The 16,690-nt window shown below is 36.0% G+C and overlaps 1 protein-coding gene across 1 annotated transcript in view; it reads left to right on the top strand.

Annotated features, from left to right (window-relative positions):
* Positions 1–70: 70 nt before the first annotated feature.
* LOC144961851 (trafficking protein particle complex subunit 6b-like) overlaps positions 71–16,690 on the top strand; it is an 18,302-nt gene continuing 1,682 nt past the window's right edge. The window contains exons 1-5 of the mRNA XM_078894901.1: positions 71–281; positions 7,383–7,444; positions 8,150–8,267; positions 10,741–10,824; positions 15,766–15,859. Of these exons, the coding sequence (XP_078751027.1) occupies positions 201–281; positions 7,383–7,444; positions 8,150–8,267; positions 10,741–10,824; positions 15,766–15,859 (439 nt within the window). The 5' untranslated portion in view covers positions 71–200. The remainder of the gene's footprint in view (positions 282–7,382; positions 7,445–8,149; positions 8,268–10,740; positions 10,825–15,765; positions 15,860–16,690) is intronic.

Genomic DNA, 16,690 nt, shown 5'->3' with positions numbered 1-16,690 from the left:
GTAGGATTAGACACAAACAAACCAAATAAAAACACCCACTTCCATTAATTGACGGGCCGAAAAACGAAAGATTGTTTATTTATGTTTTCAGGACAGTAGGTACCGCCCGCAGACTGTCCAACTCCTTGCTGCATTTAGAATCAACCTTTTATTCGAGAAAGATTGCATGCCAGTTTTATCGTTTTTATTTATCTAGAATAATGGCAGACGAAGTGTTATTCGAATTTTTACACATGGAGATAGTGTCCCAGTTTCATCAGTCTGGGACTAAAGAAGAGAAGGTTTGTGAAGTTTGTGAGAGAGTGAGGGCGAGGGCTCTTCTTAGGCTTCATTCAATTCTTGGAAGGACTTCAGTAGTTTCACAACACGCCTAAAGAGAGGATTTTTTAATATTATTATCGGGGGGGGGGGGAGACCCCCGAACCCCCTCCCCCTCAACCGTAACTAAAGATATCTCTAAGATGATAATAGTAATAGATATGTTTGCCATCACTTGCAATACTTGCAATATCGAAACTGATGGGAAACAGTAGCGGGGGGGGGGGGGGGGGGGGTCTTCCGAAATCCCCTACATCCCCCGTATTCTTGTTTTTTATAATGTTCTAGTAGGGGGTTTGGGAGGGGGGAAACTTTTAAAAAAAAAAGTTTCCCCCCTCCCAAACCCCCTACACTACTAGAACAAGAATACTGGGGATGTAGGAGCTTTCGGAAGGCCTCCCAAACAGTAATATTTCTTGGACATTACAACTACTGAAGGTCCATGTCTTGCTAAAAAGTAATATAATAGTAACAGTGCTCGGAAACTAAAGAAGTCCTCCCAAATTCTTTCTTTGACATTTACATTGATATAAAAATAAAAACAGTTTATCAATCAACATAAAATGGAAAACACGGCACTAAAACAGTCTTGGTCATGGATTTTTGCACAATTTTCAGAACAACACCAACGTCTATGATCACAAATCAATTGTATGGACAGTCATGTCTCGATAATCCGAACACCTCTGTTTCAAGAATTTTGTCCAGATTACAGAGAATTCCAGATTGCGGAATCAGTACCTAAAGTGACTTGTAGTTTCGAACTCAGACTGGTGATCTAAGCCTCTAAGCAGTATCCACTAAACATGCTCAAAGCGCTTTACAATGAGAAGCTCAAGTTTAAACAACAAAAAGGTCTATACCATTATAATAATTGGTCAATGCCTGATTTATTAGAATCGTTTTTATATATGCGCTTTTAAATGTTAGTTTTTTTCATTTTAAATTGTGTATAGTGTGCATTTCTTGTAGCAGATACTACATTTTGATTGTCTACCTTGTGATTGACATGTGCAAACCTACCTACATTTGTTATTGACCAGTTGTCACCTTGTCGCTACACTTTGAGTGAAAACAATAGTGGGTAGGTGCAACAGTGCGTGAAGGCCATGTCATGTGGATCGTCGCATAAGAAAACAATAGCGGATAGATGCGTCAAGTTGTGTGATGTTTACAGACTTTCAAGATTGAACCTTTAATAGATACATGTTACATGTCACCATTATTACAATGTGATTCGTTGATTGATGTGCATGAAGTTGTGCTAGTCAGTGAAAGAATGTGCAAAAACCACAGTAGAATGAATGAATGTGAGTTGGTTGTTAATAAAGGGAAAAAATCAGGCAGAGAGGATGGAATTAGCATATTTTGTTTATAGATTGAATTTGATTGTTATTTTACATTAAATTTACAATACAATTCACAATTTACTTTTACAGTAAATTAAACCACAGACTATATATGGTTATATAAGAAAAGGTCGTTTGATGTTAACCGGCTTTCACTTTCAATATTGGGTTTTCAATTGTTTGCATAACAACCATATTATGGAAAGCTTATGAAGAAGGTTTTGGTTGGCTAATAAATTTTGGACAAACGGTATAAATTTCGTATTTTATTCAATCACAACAACTATCAGGCCGCATTTGAAACACTTCTACACCACCATCATCCCGACTGAGGAAGCTGCTACATTTTTGAAAGATCAAGGTTTGTTGACAGATATTGATGCATGTAATGTGGAATCCTTGTCACAAGTGCGGCAAAACAGTGAGACTAACCAGGAAAAGGCACAAGGCTGGAACTGATTTTTGCAGTGTGCTACATTGCCCGAAGAAAGGATGCCAAGATCTGAACATCAAGGCAACAAGTTTTTTTTTCATTTTGGAACTGGTGTTTTTGTTCAAATTTCAAGGCCATAGTCGATTGGTTCAACATGTGCTGAGAAATATGCTCCAAAGTCCTGTCATTATGTGCATGTAACCTGAGGAAGGCCAAAGGCTGAAATGTTGTTTACTTTGTGTTGTCCCCTTTTACATGTGTCACGTTTACTCCCATTTTTCTCTCCATTTTATTGGCTCAGTTAGGCACCTCTCGCTTTTAGTCTCTTAAAAGGCCACCCCCTCATTTAGGCCACTTCAATTTGAACATGCCTTCACTTTAAAATGATTTTTTTTTTTTTCTTTTTTTTTTTTGCAATAACCTACCTCTACCTGCAAAAAAAAAACTGGTTGCCATGATTTGCTTTGCGAAAAACTGGTTAATTACCCAGATTTGGAAGCCCACTTCCCACAACCCTAATATCAGTTAACGACATTCCAACTATCCACATTCCTGAGCCACATTCCAGGCAGTTTGAATAGTTGCATTCAATCATTTAAAGAAAAATTCATATCTGGATAATAATTTTATAAATTAATTAGTTAATTATGTAAATAACTGGCGATATGATCATCATCATCATTGCCTTTTTCACCCTGGGTCAGGGTATAGGCCACAGACAAACAGTTTCCATCCTTCTCTATCCTGAGCCAACTTTTTTATCTCATTCCAGGTCTTACCACTTCTCTGTATATCAGCTTCTTTAATTCTTCTCCATGTTCCTCGTGGCCTTCCCCTTGATCTTCTGCCCTGAGGGTTCCAGTCCAATACTTTCTTTGTTATAGTTGAGTCATTCTTTCTAAGCGTGTGTCCAATCCACCTCCATCGTCTTCTTCCTATATCCTCTCCTACTGGTTTCTGCTGTGTTCTTTTCCATACTTCTTCATTTTTATTCTATCCATCCATTTTATTCTGAGTAGCTTACGCATGCACCTGTTTACAAAAATCTGTACCCTCCTTATACATGCCTGTGATGCGTTCCAAGTTTCACATCCATACAGTAGGACAGACTTCACGTTTGAGTTGAAAAGTCTTAGCTTTAGTTGAAGGGAGATATCTTTAGTTCTCCAAACTCTGTTCAAAGATGTGAATGCAGCCTGTGCCTTTCCTATTCGTGCTTTCACCTCTGCTTCCGTGCCTCCATCCTTGTCAATTATACTTCCGAGATAGCAGAAAGTGTCTATATCTTCGAGTTCCTGATCTTTTACTTTGATCTGCTCCCTTTGACGCGTACCTATCCTCAAGACCTTTGACTTTGCAGGGTGTATTCTTAGACCAATTGATTCCGAGAGGCTGTTTATAATTGTGGTTTTTGTTTGCATCTGGTCCTGGGTGTGGGACAAAAGAGCCAGATCATCTGCAAAATCCAGATCATCCAACTGTGTCCAGGGGGTCCACTGTATCCCATTTCTTCTCCCTTTGGAGGTTTCCTTCATTAGCCAATCAATGGCAAGGATGAACAGGAATGGAGAGAGCAAGCATCCCTGCTTGACACCAGTCTTAATTTCAAAGCTGTCAGTCAGCTGATCTTCATGTACAACCCTGCAACTTGATCCTTCATACATTTCCTTAATGAGGTTTACTATCTTTTCAGGGAGTCCATAATGTGCCAGAATTTTCCACAATGTTGCTCTGTCAATACTGTCGAAAGCCTTCTCGTAATCCAGAAAGTTGACAATAAGAGGAGAGTTCCATTCTATAGACTGTTCCACTATGACTCGCAGAGAGGCAATCTGGTCGGTGGTTGAACGGTTTTTCCGAAAACCTGCCTGTTCGTCTCGCAGTTTAGCATCTGTTGCATTCTTAATTCTCTCTAAAATAATACGGTTGAAAACCTTTCCTGGGATAGAAAGAAGAGTGATGCCTCGATAATTATTACAATTACTGAGGTCCCCTTTCTTTGGAAGCTTGATAAGATGTCCTTCCTTCCAATCCTTTGGGAATATCCCGTCATTCCAGATTCTCTCAAATAGTGGGTGCAGGGCCTCAGCATTTCTTTCCGCATCAACTTTTAGAGCCTCCGGTGGAATCTGGTCTGGTCCAGCAGCTTTCCCCCTTTTCATCTTGTTAATGGCACCCACAATCTCTGCTATCGATGGTGGATCACAGCTAATTGGTAGCTCATTCCTTGCAGGCAAAATTTCTGGCTGGTTGTCTGGTGGTGGTCTGTTCAGAAGGCAGTTGAAATGTTCCCTCCATCGTTCAGATTGAGCCTCTTTTCCAAAAATAGTTTTCCCATCTTTGTCTTTGACTGGTACCTCTGGTTTCCCATATTTTCCAGCAAGTGTCTTGGTAGTTTGATAAAGGATCCTCATGTGTCCTCCAGTCGCTGCTGCTTCTGCTTTCTCTGCAAGTCTGTTCATGAATGCTTCCTTGTCTTTCTTCACAGATCTTTTGACTTCCTTAGCTATGGCTCGATACTGCTCTTGTGCATCCAGTCTTGAAGCCCTTGTTCGGCTTGCATTCACTTGTTCCTTCCTTGTTCTCCTCTTTTCAATAAGGTCCAAGGTGGTTGGACTTATCCATTCTTTATGTTCCGATTTCTTTACCCCCAATACCTCGTGGCAAGTTGTTATGTAAACTTCCTTGATCTTTGCCCAATGTGACTCTACATCTATGTCCTCCTCGAGCTCAGTAAGAGGTTGGAATCTATTACTCAATTGTAGTTTGAATTCCTCATTCTTTTCCCCATCAAGTGCATTCACCTCGAATTTTCTTCTTGTATGTGATCTGGCCCCGTGTTTTCTGAGTCGGAGCTTAAGCTTTGCCAATAGCAGATGGTGGTCTGATCCAACATCTGCCCCTCTCCGTACTGTCACATCTTCCAATGAACGTCTGAATCTACGAGAGATACAAAAATGATCAATCTGATTCTCTGTCACACCATCTGGTGAGACCCAAGTTGCTTTGTGGATCCTCTTATGGGGAACACTGATCCTCCAATCACCAAACTGTTGAATGCACAGAAATTTGCAAATCTCTCACCATTATCATTCATTTCTCCCATGCCATGACGTCCCATGATACCTTCATAGCCTACGTTATCCTGTCCCACTTTTGCATTAGCATCTCCCATCAATATGTTGATGTCTTTCCTTGGCAACTTGTCAATGACTTGTTGTAGCAGACCATAAAATGTATCTTTGTCCTCATCTGTTGCATCATTTGTTGGGGCATAGATCTGTACAATGTTCATGCTGATCTTCTTACTCCGTGTTGTAAAGGACGCCATGATGATCCTTTCTCCGCATTGTTCCCATCCTCTCAGTGACTTCTGGGCAAACTTGCTTAGAATTATTCCTACTCCCTGTGTATGAATCCCGTCCCCTCTCCCTGAATATAAAATCTTCTCCCCAGACTTGAGGTGTTTCTGTCCGGATTGTATCCAGTGGGTTTCGCTTACTCCAAGTATATGCAGCCTGTATCTTCTCATCTCAGTCACAACTTGAGAGCTTTTTCCTGCTTCATACATGGTGCGAACGTTCCACGACGCAATTCGAAGCTGCTTGTTTGGCGAAGACGTCATCGGGTCAGCAGAGTCCTTTCGGCTTTGTCTGTTGTCCTTCATAAATTCTGTAATTCCAGAAACTCTTCGGTCGCCCAAGCTAAAAAAAGGATTTGGTTTGTCTGTCTGTGTTTCTGTAACGGTTTGAGTTTAACGGAAAGGGGTGTTAACCCTTTGCCAACCCCCAACCTGGAGGACCAGGTGACTCAAAGATGGGGAATCACACACCATTAGTCGCCTTTTACGACACGCTGGCTTGGCGTTGGGCTATTCTTGACCCTCTCAGTTGAGGGACCCCGGACACCACACGGGGAAACTGGCGATATGGGTCATTGAATTTAATCTGTTATCCAGATTCTTGATCCAATTTGCATTCAGCACTAGTAATCTGATTGGCTGACCTTGTTTTGAAAAGGTTAGCAGGTTACGATGAGTCTCTCGTCTATTGCGGTTGTGTGGTCTTGTGGTATGACACTCGCTTTCGGATCAGAAGGTCCTGGGTTTGAGCCTCGCTCAGCACATAGTTGAGTCCTTGGAAAAGACTCTTTACTCACATTCTCTCACCGTCCTCGGATGTAAAATGAGTACCTGGCCGTTAACAGCGTTCTATATGTTGCATGTTGCTGTTGGTCAGGGACCCCTTGTAAAGCGCTTTGAGCTTGTTTAGTGGATATTGCGCTATATAAAAGCTCAATTTTTATTTTTATTGCCACTTATAATTTATTATAGGGGTAGGTAGTTCAATTTTCAATGTATTTTGTAATAATAATCTGCTAGGAACTGTGCTTTTTAAAGGCTCATCTGAATAAAAACATAATTATCTTATGAAATCCAAATGTGATGGCTAAAATTTATTCAGACAACTGTGACTATTTTGTTAATGTCTCATTTTACTTGTAAATTCTGTCCATCTGGTTCAAATGTGTAAAAATAAAAAAACAACTTTTTCAACCAAAGTAAACCAAATTTTGTAAATAATGATAGAACCATTGTCGTCTCTCATGGACAACTAAATATATTTAAATTCTTCTTCCCGAGATAATGGATGATGGTTAGTGGTTATAAAATCATTTAAGCAGGAGTGGAATTATAGCAAAATTTAATATGACGTCATCAAAACCATTTTAAGAATGTCAGAATAGCTTCGTTTCAGAGCTGACCTCGTAACATGTCAACAAGAAATGGCAGATGACAGCCAAATCAATGAGCTAAAAAGACTGTAATTTAAAAAAAAAATTTGTGAACAAATGTTGTGAAGAATCAAACAGTTGCAAAGAAAGTTGAAACATGTAAGTTTTTGAAATAGAGGTAGGTTTGTTGCAAACATAAAAAAACAAAACAAACCTTTTAAGTGAAGATATATTCAAATCGAAGTGGCCTTTTCAGAGGCTTCTCTCTAGTTATAAGCATAGGCCATGACCAATGATAAAAGATCTTATATTCTTTTTGCCTTTAGAGGAACTGCATTAAACTGGCTCTGCTCGTATAAGAGTAACATTTAAAAAAACAGTATCTATCCTCAGAAAACAATCTAACCCTCCATGCTCTTGTTTGGCATCCCCCAGTGTTCAGTTCTTGGACCAATTCAACATGTACATAACATCATTATAACTCAATATGAGTTAAATAATGTATATGCAGATGGCATTTAATTTCGATTAATTATTACTCTTTTCAGGACCAATGTATCTCAAAGCTTGAAGCTCTAGGTTTCCGTGTGGGTCAAAGCTTAATTGAAAGGTAAATCATTTGTTTTGTTTTAATTGGATTTCTTTTTTCTTATGCACAGTACAAGCCTTTTTACTGGAGATGAGGTGTTTTATTCAAATTGGCCCAAAATAAGGGGCACCCAATTAATAAGCTATTCAATAAAATACACAAATGCTCATCATACATAGGGAGAAATAAATAGGAATAATGAGCAAAGAAGAGTCACTCCTCATTTCTCAAAACTTATGATTGGCAATATAAAAGATACACATGACTGTCTGTCTGTCTGTCTGTCTCTCTCTCTCTCTCTCTCTCTCTCTCTCTCTCTCTCTCTCTCTCTCTCTCTCTCTCTCTCTCTCTCTCTCACTCTGTTTCATTTACTCACTCCATCACACACACACACTCACACACACAAACAAACAAATGTTCTTCTTCTTTTGTTTCACCCTAATTCCTTACCTTCTTATTCTCTATAATTACGTATAATATATTCACACCCACTGTTCACCCATTGACTCTGTCCCTGATCTCCATCTTAATGCCACTTCGAGAAAGTCTCCTTGATGTAGAGGGTACAAAGGAAATTTTAAAATGTTCTGTTCTGGATTTTAAACTTATCTGATCTACCTGACGTTTCATATTAAAAAAATAGAGGATGTTGCTTATCTTTCAAGATGTTCACAACTTTTTGATTTTATATGATTCTTATGTTACTTTTGTCTCATCTGCTAACAGATTTACCAAAGAATGTCCACGATTCAAAGATGAATTAGATACAATGAAATTTCTTTGTAAGGAATTTTGGAATTCAGTGTACAAGAGGCAAATAGACAATTTGAGGACAAATCATCAGGTACATACCTATGTTCAGTAAAATTGAAAAAAACAAACAGTGATGGAAAGTCAAAATATTTTTAATTCTTATAAAATGTCGTAATTTGTGAAAATAAAAGGAGGAAAATTTACTTCTCCCTTTGACTCTCACGTTGGTTATTTATCATACCTGTGGCAGTAATCTTTGGGTTGATTGTCTGTTTGGGCAATCTTTAAAGACTGGGCACATTATTGAAAACATGTTGGTAACTAATAAAGACTAATTTCAATCTTTGTTTCTCATCATATGATTGTGCTTAACAGAAAATTATATTCTATATCATGTTCCCTGTCTATTCCAGTTCTTGAGATCTTTCATGTCTACCTATTGCAGTATGATAATCTTTTTTTTTTTAATTTATTTATTTCAGCATAATCAATTATGCGTATATGTGAGCTTTTATATAGAACAGTATCCACTAAACAGGCTCAAAGCGCTTTATAAAGGGTCCCTGATCAACAGCAACACGTAACATATAGTAGAACGAGACATGATGCCTGTTAGACGATATTGCAATATTTTCAGACAGAGACAATGCTGTTAACGGCCAGGTACTCATTTTACACCTGAGTGCAGTGAGAGAATGTGAGTAAAGAGCCTTTTCCAAGGACCTAATTATGTGCAGACAGAGGCTCGGACCCAGGAACTTTTGATCTGAAAGCGTCATACCACAAGAACACATAGCCGCACATCTTATCTAGGTTAACACCAACATATGCTAGATTGATACCACAATGACAACAACAAAAAAACAGAGCACTGACAAAATTAGTGCTATCACAGAAAATGGTTTTACATGTAAAAAGTTGGAATAAATATAATGCACCATCTCAAAACAGTATTATGTCAGGATGAACTAGTGATAAGAAATACGAACTTTGGGTTTGTTGGAATGTAAGAAATTGTTTTGTTTTTTTGGGTTTTTTTTAATTTATCATGAATAATAGAAATTAACCCCACATTTTATATCTGTGGCTGTAATCTCGCTATCCAGCACCTAGTTCATCCTGACATAATACCGCCCTGAGGCGATGGGTCACAAACGGGTCATTTTTAAAAAATTAGAAATAAAATTAACATTAGATAATAGAGTTGTCATTATATTATATTTTCATGCGTCTTTGTTTGTTTGTTGTCTAAAACTTCCAATGTCATTGTTATTGTACACATCAATAATTTAATAATTATGATTGTCATCATATACATAATTATCATTGCTATCATCTTTTTTCATTCTTATTTAAGTTGCAATAATTATCATCATCATCATAATCATCTTTATTATAATAATAATGATGATAATGATCATCATCATCACCATTGTTGTCGTTATCATCATCATCATTGTAGTCGTCGTCGTTGTCTTCATAGACATTCTTTTTTTTTCAAATATATAAGCTTATAGCATTTGGACAAAAAAGACTTTCTCCTGCATGAGGTTAAAACTCATACCCGAGTGACAGTCCACACAGTACGTAAATTGTAGTGACTATCAAATTATTTTTATAGTGATAACCAGCTCTTTGTCCGGCAACATAGTCACCATGTCCTATCATGCTAATAGTATTGAAACAAAAATAGGCACCTGTTAAATAGTCCCACTCTTCCATATGAGAAAATAACAAAGTGCCCAGGAGAAAGTATGAAATGATGATCAGTATACTGATGGAAACTGGAACTCCTGCCAGTTTTCTCCGCGATAAATTTTTGTTTACTGAAGATGCAAAAGTGAGGCGTACATTCACAGCCAGCAAACTGACAATTTTGCCAAAAATATGAGAAACAACGGAATTAAAAAAATTGAGTAAAATAAGTGGCAATTTTACCTTCGTCTGTTTTCCATAACCTATAGTTGTAATTAGAATGATAGTGTATAACACTGTCCCACTTGGTATATTCGAATCCAACATTTTTGCCATCTCAGCCATCATCAGAGACTGCTCTGAAGACTTCCTGTTCAAAATCCTTGAGGATCAGACGCATATTTATCTCCCATTGCAGACGGTCATCTTTGCCTTGGGCCCGAATATATGCCATAGCTTCTTTATACTGTTATCTCTAACCTTCTATTCTCTTCCTCATGGGTGGGAACCTTGTTTTGATTCTAACATGGAGAAAATGTATCCGCCAAACAGGGAGTACGCTACCACCAAAAATCCAAGAATACCATAATACACACATTTATACACATTTGGCTTTGCCATTGAATTGGCTGCGATGAAATCTTTTTGTACTCAAATAAAAGGATAGTTGTCAAAACGTCATTGAAGTGTTAAATTTATTTACATTACAAATTAAAATTAACCACTCAAAAGTTCTTTGGTGTCCACAAACATGGCATCTTACCAAGGTAGAATATGAACAAACCAAATATTTGAAGTATATATTAATCATCTTTTGTACTTGTCTTTCAATTTTTTTTTCTGTTTTTTTTTCCCCCCAATATTTTAAGGGTGTCTATGTCCTCCAAGATAACAAATTCAAATTCCTGATTCTAATGTCAACGGGGAAACAGTATATGGAATCAGCTCCAAGGGTAATTTATGCTTGACTTATCTCACCATTTATTTTTAGAATTTTTATCTGGTCTATTTAGAGAGATAACTTCTTTGATCAATCATTCTATTATAATTACTTCTTCATGTATGTCACTAATCAGGAAATATCTGATCGAATTGTTATAGTATGTAATAACAAAAAAGGTGTTGAGAAAAGGATAAAAGTAAAACAATTTTGGTTAATAAGGTATGACTAAATAGAGCAATTTTATGTTATTCTTTCTGCAGATCATGTGATACAAATTTTCCATTTCATAAAGTACAAGTTGCTTGTTAGGTGCCCGTTTTATACTATTGTTTAGCCAGTGACAACCTAGCCATGTGGGTAACTTGTGTAAAACACCTTGGCCAAGGATATAACACTGCAGTCAGAGTATATTCAACTCCTGTTGCTCATCCACTTGTACTGATTACATAAACATAGCTTGACTTTGAAACAGATTGAGAAAAATACTGCTGGACAGCTGACGTTTATTCAGCTTAATAATCTATGATAGAGAAAAAAAATGCTTCACAAACATTGATCCTATAAGATTTTTAGTCTTAGATTAGAGATAAAGGTAGATTACTCTTGTTTCTACTGTTTTATTCACTCTTTGAACTGGTCCTCCTGCCTTAGTATTTTTTTTTCTCTTAAGGTCATCTAAAATCTCAATTGCAAGGACTTTATAAAACATGTGTTATATTTATCACAGCCGTTTATTACACTAGAAATCTTTCACTTTAGTTTTCTACCGCCTCACCCCCAATGGGAACGACCCACCGTCGATGACGGGGAGACCACTGTGTGGTTACGTCATAACAGATGTCCAGAACGTGAAAACTGGCCTATATTTATCCCTGCAGGTAGAATGCACCGCTTGGATTTCATTGTCAGTCAGGCTATAGGACAGATTTCGTAAAATCGTTCATTTTTACACTGCAATTGCTGACCATACACTTCTTCTATATTTTTCTATTTTATATGGATACAACGGCTACATTTTCATCTTCAAGACGCAATTATTTTCATTGATATCAAGAAATGGTAAGTATACTTTATTCTCTCTTGAAAAATGTATATTTTTCTATTTAAAATTAACCTGAAAAATATTTTTAATTGTTTAAAAAAATTCAAATTGATGTTATCTGAGTTTTGTTACCCTAACACATGGTAGTAAATATAAGAGTAATAATTTACTTTTAATATAGCATTTATTTCAATGATTTGTAATGACCGGTTTCTGCACAATGAATGTGTAAACACATCTTGTCTAATTCTTTGTTGGCTAACAAAACAGTCCCGTATTCAGACAAACTCCTGAGACATGAGAACACGAGTCCAATTGTGATGATAACGTTATTGTTGTTGTTGTTTTATGGTGATGATGATGATGATGTTGATGATGATGATGATGATAGCGCAGTAATAGTAGTAGTAGTAGTAGTAGTAGTAGTAGTAGTACACACACACTCAGAGAGAGAGAGGAGAGAGCGAGAGGGAGCGTGTGTGTGTGTATAAAACTCATGTACGCACATTTTTAGCACGGAACGATTTTTATTGCTTGTTCAGTCAAGTTCTCATGATTTCTCTGTGAAAATTGAACTTTGAACCTATAACTTTCACACCGATTTGCCATTCCGTCTTCACGATTCGCACCTTCCCTCGATATTCTTCTACATCGCCCGTTGGTACAGTCAACGGGCGTGGGAAAAGAGGGTAGATATATTATGACATCAAAAAGCAATGTGATCAAAGGTGGCGGATGATTGTGTAACATCAAAAGCCCGGTGGACTGCGCTACAAGGCCGAACTTTCGAGGGGATATGTGATTTGAGTGGGAGGGGCTTATTTGACTTTGCCGATGACCGACTGGTGGACGATTGAAATTATAAATGTCCTTTTTCAGCAGCCAATTGGAAATGGGTAATTGTAAACATCTGATTGGCGCTTCATGGATAGAAATCAGTTTGGAGGTCATGGGATGAATTTGCTGGAGAGATGGAGTAAATTTGAAATGTAATTTGGGGCGTTGTCTAGGTGTCAAATAAGACTCTCGCAGACCGGTGATAAATCAATTTTTTTTTGGCCGCAAATGCTACAGTAAACTTCTTTCTCTATCTTATTTTTATCTAAAAATATTTCAGAGTGGGTATATAGGCGGCTTCCATTTTGAATAACGGGCATTTAGAACTATATTTTAAAGGAAAATTATTACGTTATTATTATTAGCAGGCATCTAGGCGATCATTATCGTATTATTACTAACAATCAATAACATTATTATAACTCTTATAATTACAATTATTATTATTATCATCATCATCATCATCATCATCATCAATATCAATAATAACTAATGATTTTTTTTCTTTAATCAGATGAATGGTCATACTGAAAACAAGCACTGTCTCAATGCAAATGACAAATGGACTCTGCCGAATAAGCTGTGAAAGGGCTCAAATGAGATATGTGGTTAAAAAAACATTTCATGCAAACTCTTCCAGAATTAGGAAGTGAAGTTCCACCGGTGAAAAAAAGAAAAAAGGAACGTTGGTTAATTAGATGCTGTTTCTGTGAAATGTAACAATCAGCTGTTCCTTACAATAATCGTGAGGTTTTACGTATGTTAATAAAAAGTATAAAAATGTGTTAAGATCTAGACGTCTATACAAAGTTCAAAGCAATACTTATAACTTATCTTTACCTATGATTGTCAATTCATTTTAAAATAACAGTTCATTTTGATTATCTGATTATTAATCCCCCCCCCCCTCCCATCTTTTTCAATGCGTTTATCACGATTTTTTATTGTCAAAAAATGGATATCATTTATTTTTTATATTATCATTATTATTATTAATATTATTATTATTATTATTATTATTATTATTATTATTATTATTATTATTATTATTATTATTACAGTGGTGATCAAGAGTAAGATAAATATACTGATATTATATGATTAGTATTAGTATTACATCGATATCACGTGTTTCAACTGATTCACAATGATCATTTCTGTTATCCACGATGCTTCGGTTGTTCAATAAGCAGACCATTTCCAACAAATTTCCATTTTAAATGTAGTATTAGCTATCTGGTCGGCGTCCTTTTTTTTTTGTCGCAGCACTGGAGAGAGAGAGAGAGAGAGAGAGAGAGAGAGAGTGTGTGTGTGTTGGTGTACATAAAACTAATTTATGCAACGTTTTACCACGAAACAATTTTCATTTTACCACCTCAGTTTGATCTCTCATCAGTTCTCTCTGACAATTGAACTTTGAACCTATAACTTCAACACGGCTACGTCATTCCATCTTCACGATTCGCACCTCACCGCGATATTCTTTTATGTTGACTCGTGGTTCAGTCAACGGGGTTGAGAGAAGAAGATAGATATTGAGTGACATCATCAAAAGCGATGTGATTAAAGCTGGCGGATGGTTGTGTAACATCAAAGACCAGTGACTGGTCTACAAGGCCTAGGTATCATATACGTGGGTATGTGTGATTTGAGTAGGAGGAGCTTTCTTGACTTTGCTGATGACCGAGTGGTGAACAATTGAAATTAGAATTGTCCTTATTCAGCAGCCAATTGGAAATGGGCAATTGTAAAAAGCTGATTGGACACTCCATGACAAGAAAGCAGTTTGAGGGACATGAAAGGAAATTGCCGGAGAGCGTGGAGTGGGGAGGAGTAAATTATATTGAATGAATTGATAGTAATTTGGGGCGTTGGGAAGTTAAATAAAACTCTCGGAAACAGGTGATGAGTCAATTCTTTGGCCGCAAATGATTCAGTAAAATTCTTTATTCTTTCTTTCTTTCTTTCTTTTTTTATTTCCTTTCTGTCAGAGTGGACATATAAAGGCGAATTCCATTTTTTTTTAAACGGGCATTTAGAACGATATTTTAAAGAGAAATGATTGCGTTTTACCAAAATTAGCAGGCGTTTAGGTGATAGCCACTATATTATTTTCATGAAAATGATCATTATTATTATTATTATTGTAGTTATTATCGTCATTATTATTATTATTATTATTATTATTATTATTATTATTATTATTATTATTATTATTATTATTATTATTATTATTATTATTATTAATTATTATTATTATTTATTATTATTATTATTATTATTATTGTAATTATTATCGTCATTATTATTATTATTATTATTATTATTATTATTATTATTATTATTATTATTATTATTATTATTATTATTTTATTATTATATTATTATTATATTATATTGTTTAGATCTATCAAACGTCAAGGAATGTATATAACATATCTTTCCTAGAATTGTCATTGCCATTACTAAAACACTTCGTTGTGATCATTGATCAACAAACCCCTACAATTCGGTGATTACGCATTTTTTTTATTGCTGTCAAAAAAGGATATTGCTGTACAGGTGAGCGGATATCTCAACAATGCTTCATTACAAAACGACTTTGATTATATATTTCTACTCTGTGAATATTGATGATTATTGCAGTATTTCTCATTTATTTGTATAAACTCAGATAACTATGTAATTTTTGATTATATCGTTTGAAGTAATTAAAATTTCTGACCCATTTTTATGGTTATTTCCTATAAAATCTAATCCCAAATGATCTACTAAAATTATATCAAATAAAAGTATGTAGATCACTCGTTATGACTCTAAAATATCTTATTGCAACATCTAATAGCATCTTTACTACGCCACTTTGAACTTGAGAAAAAAATCATCAAAATAGGAAAAATTGCTCAGTCTCCCTTTCGGCACAGGCCGTGACTCGCCATCTGTTATGAACTAGCGTCCGGCAAAATTTACCTGTCGAACTAAAGTGAAAGCAGTAAACGGCTGTGTTATAAACATTTATTTTTCTGGCTTTAATTTTGGTACCTTTTTGAGTTTTATCCTTTCTCTCTCCAGTATTTGGCTTTTCCTTGTGGAATGATCAGAGGAGCTTTGTCCAATTTAGGAATCAATTGCATAGTTACTGCAGAAGTTAGCGCAATGCCAGCATGTGAGTCATTAGCAAATAAAACATGTTAAAACTTATTACTATAAATTCTTCATTTGTATAAGACTGTTACGAGTCTCAGTGTTTTTCGCATATGTGATAAATAAAGGATAGTTCATAGTTTTGATTAAATGTGCTAATTTTTTTTTAACAAGCTAGTGAAAAAGGATGTGTACATGTACCAATACAAGTCAAAGTGAATACTTAAGTACTAGAACCTGTGGACTCATCTGTAAAAAGTAATTTACATATATAAATATAACAGCTTTAAAAAAACCCAACAGAACTATTCGGGCTCAAGATTCTTCTTCAGTCAATAACAAAAACATTTTAAAAGTGAATACTTCAAGTCTAATCCAGTCAAATTCATATATCTGGGTTTCATATGGTGTATTTACGTTTAAATTCTTTTTGTTATTGGCTGGTTTTCAGTGTTGAGTATTTTGCTCTTTTTTGAAGCTGTTATATTCATTTTTGTACATGTACCAGTTAGTACTGATTTCAATGTTGAAAAAGGTATCATCACATTCAAAATGGGGAGGGGATTGGAGGCAATTGTAAGAAAATGTAAGAAGGAGGTGGAAGGGGGGGGGGGGGGGGTAAAATGTATCCCAAAAGGTATAAGATTATACTTGAACAGCCCTTTAGATGGAGAGCTGTTGTTCACTGCCTTCGGGAAATAATGCACACTATCTAATATATAAAATATATAATTGGGGATCGTTGTCACCCGAGAGCTGGTTATTAGGTTGTGACAACTCTATTGGTTATTATTGTGTTGCGGTTGGCTGTCTGTTTATCAAGGGATTTTTTTTCTAAACTTCAGTTATTTGT

Source organism: Berghia stephanieae, chromosome 1, assembly GCF_034508935.2.
Source record: "Berghia stephanieae isolate SIO BIC M18660-M18661 chromosome 1, UCSD_Bste_1.3, whole genome shotgun sequence".
NCBI lineage: Eukaryota > Metazoa > Mollusca > Gastropoda > Nudibranchia > Aeolidiidae > Berghia > Berghia stephanieae.
The sequence above is the reverse complement of the archived record's forward strand: the minus strand, read 5'-3'. Positions and strand labels throughout refer to the sequence as shown.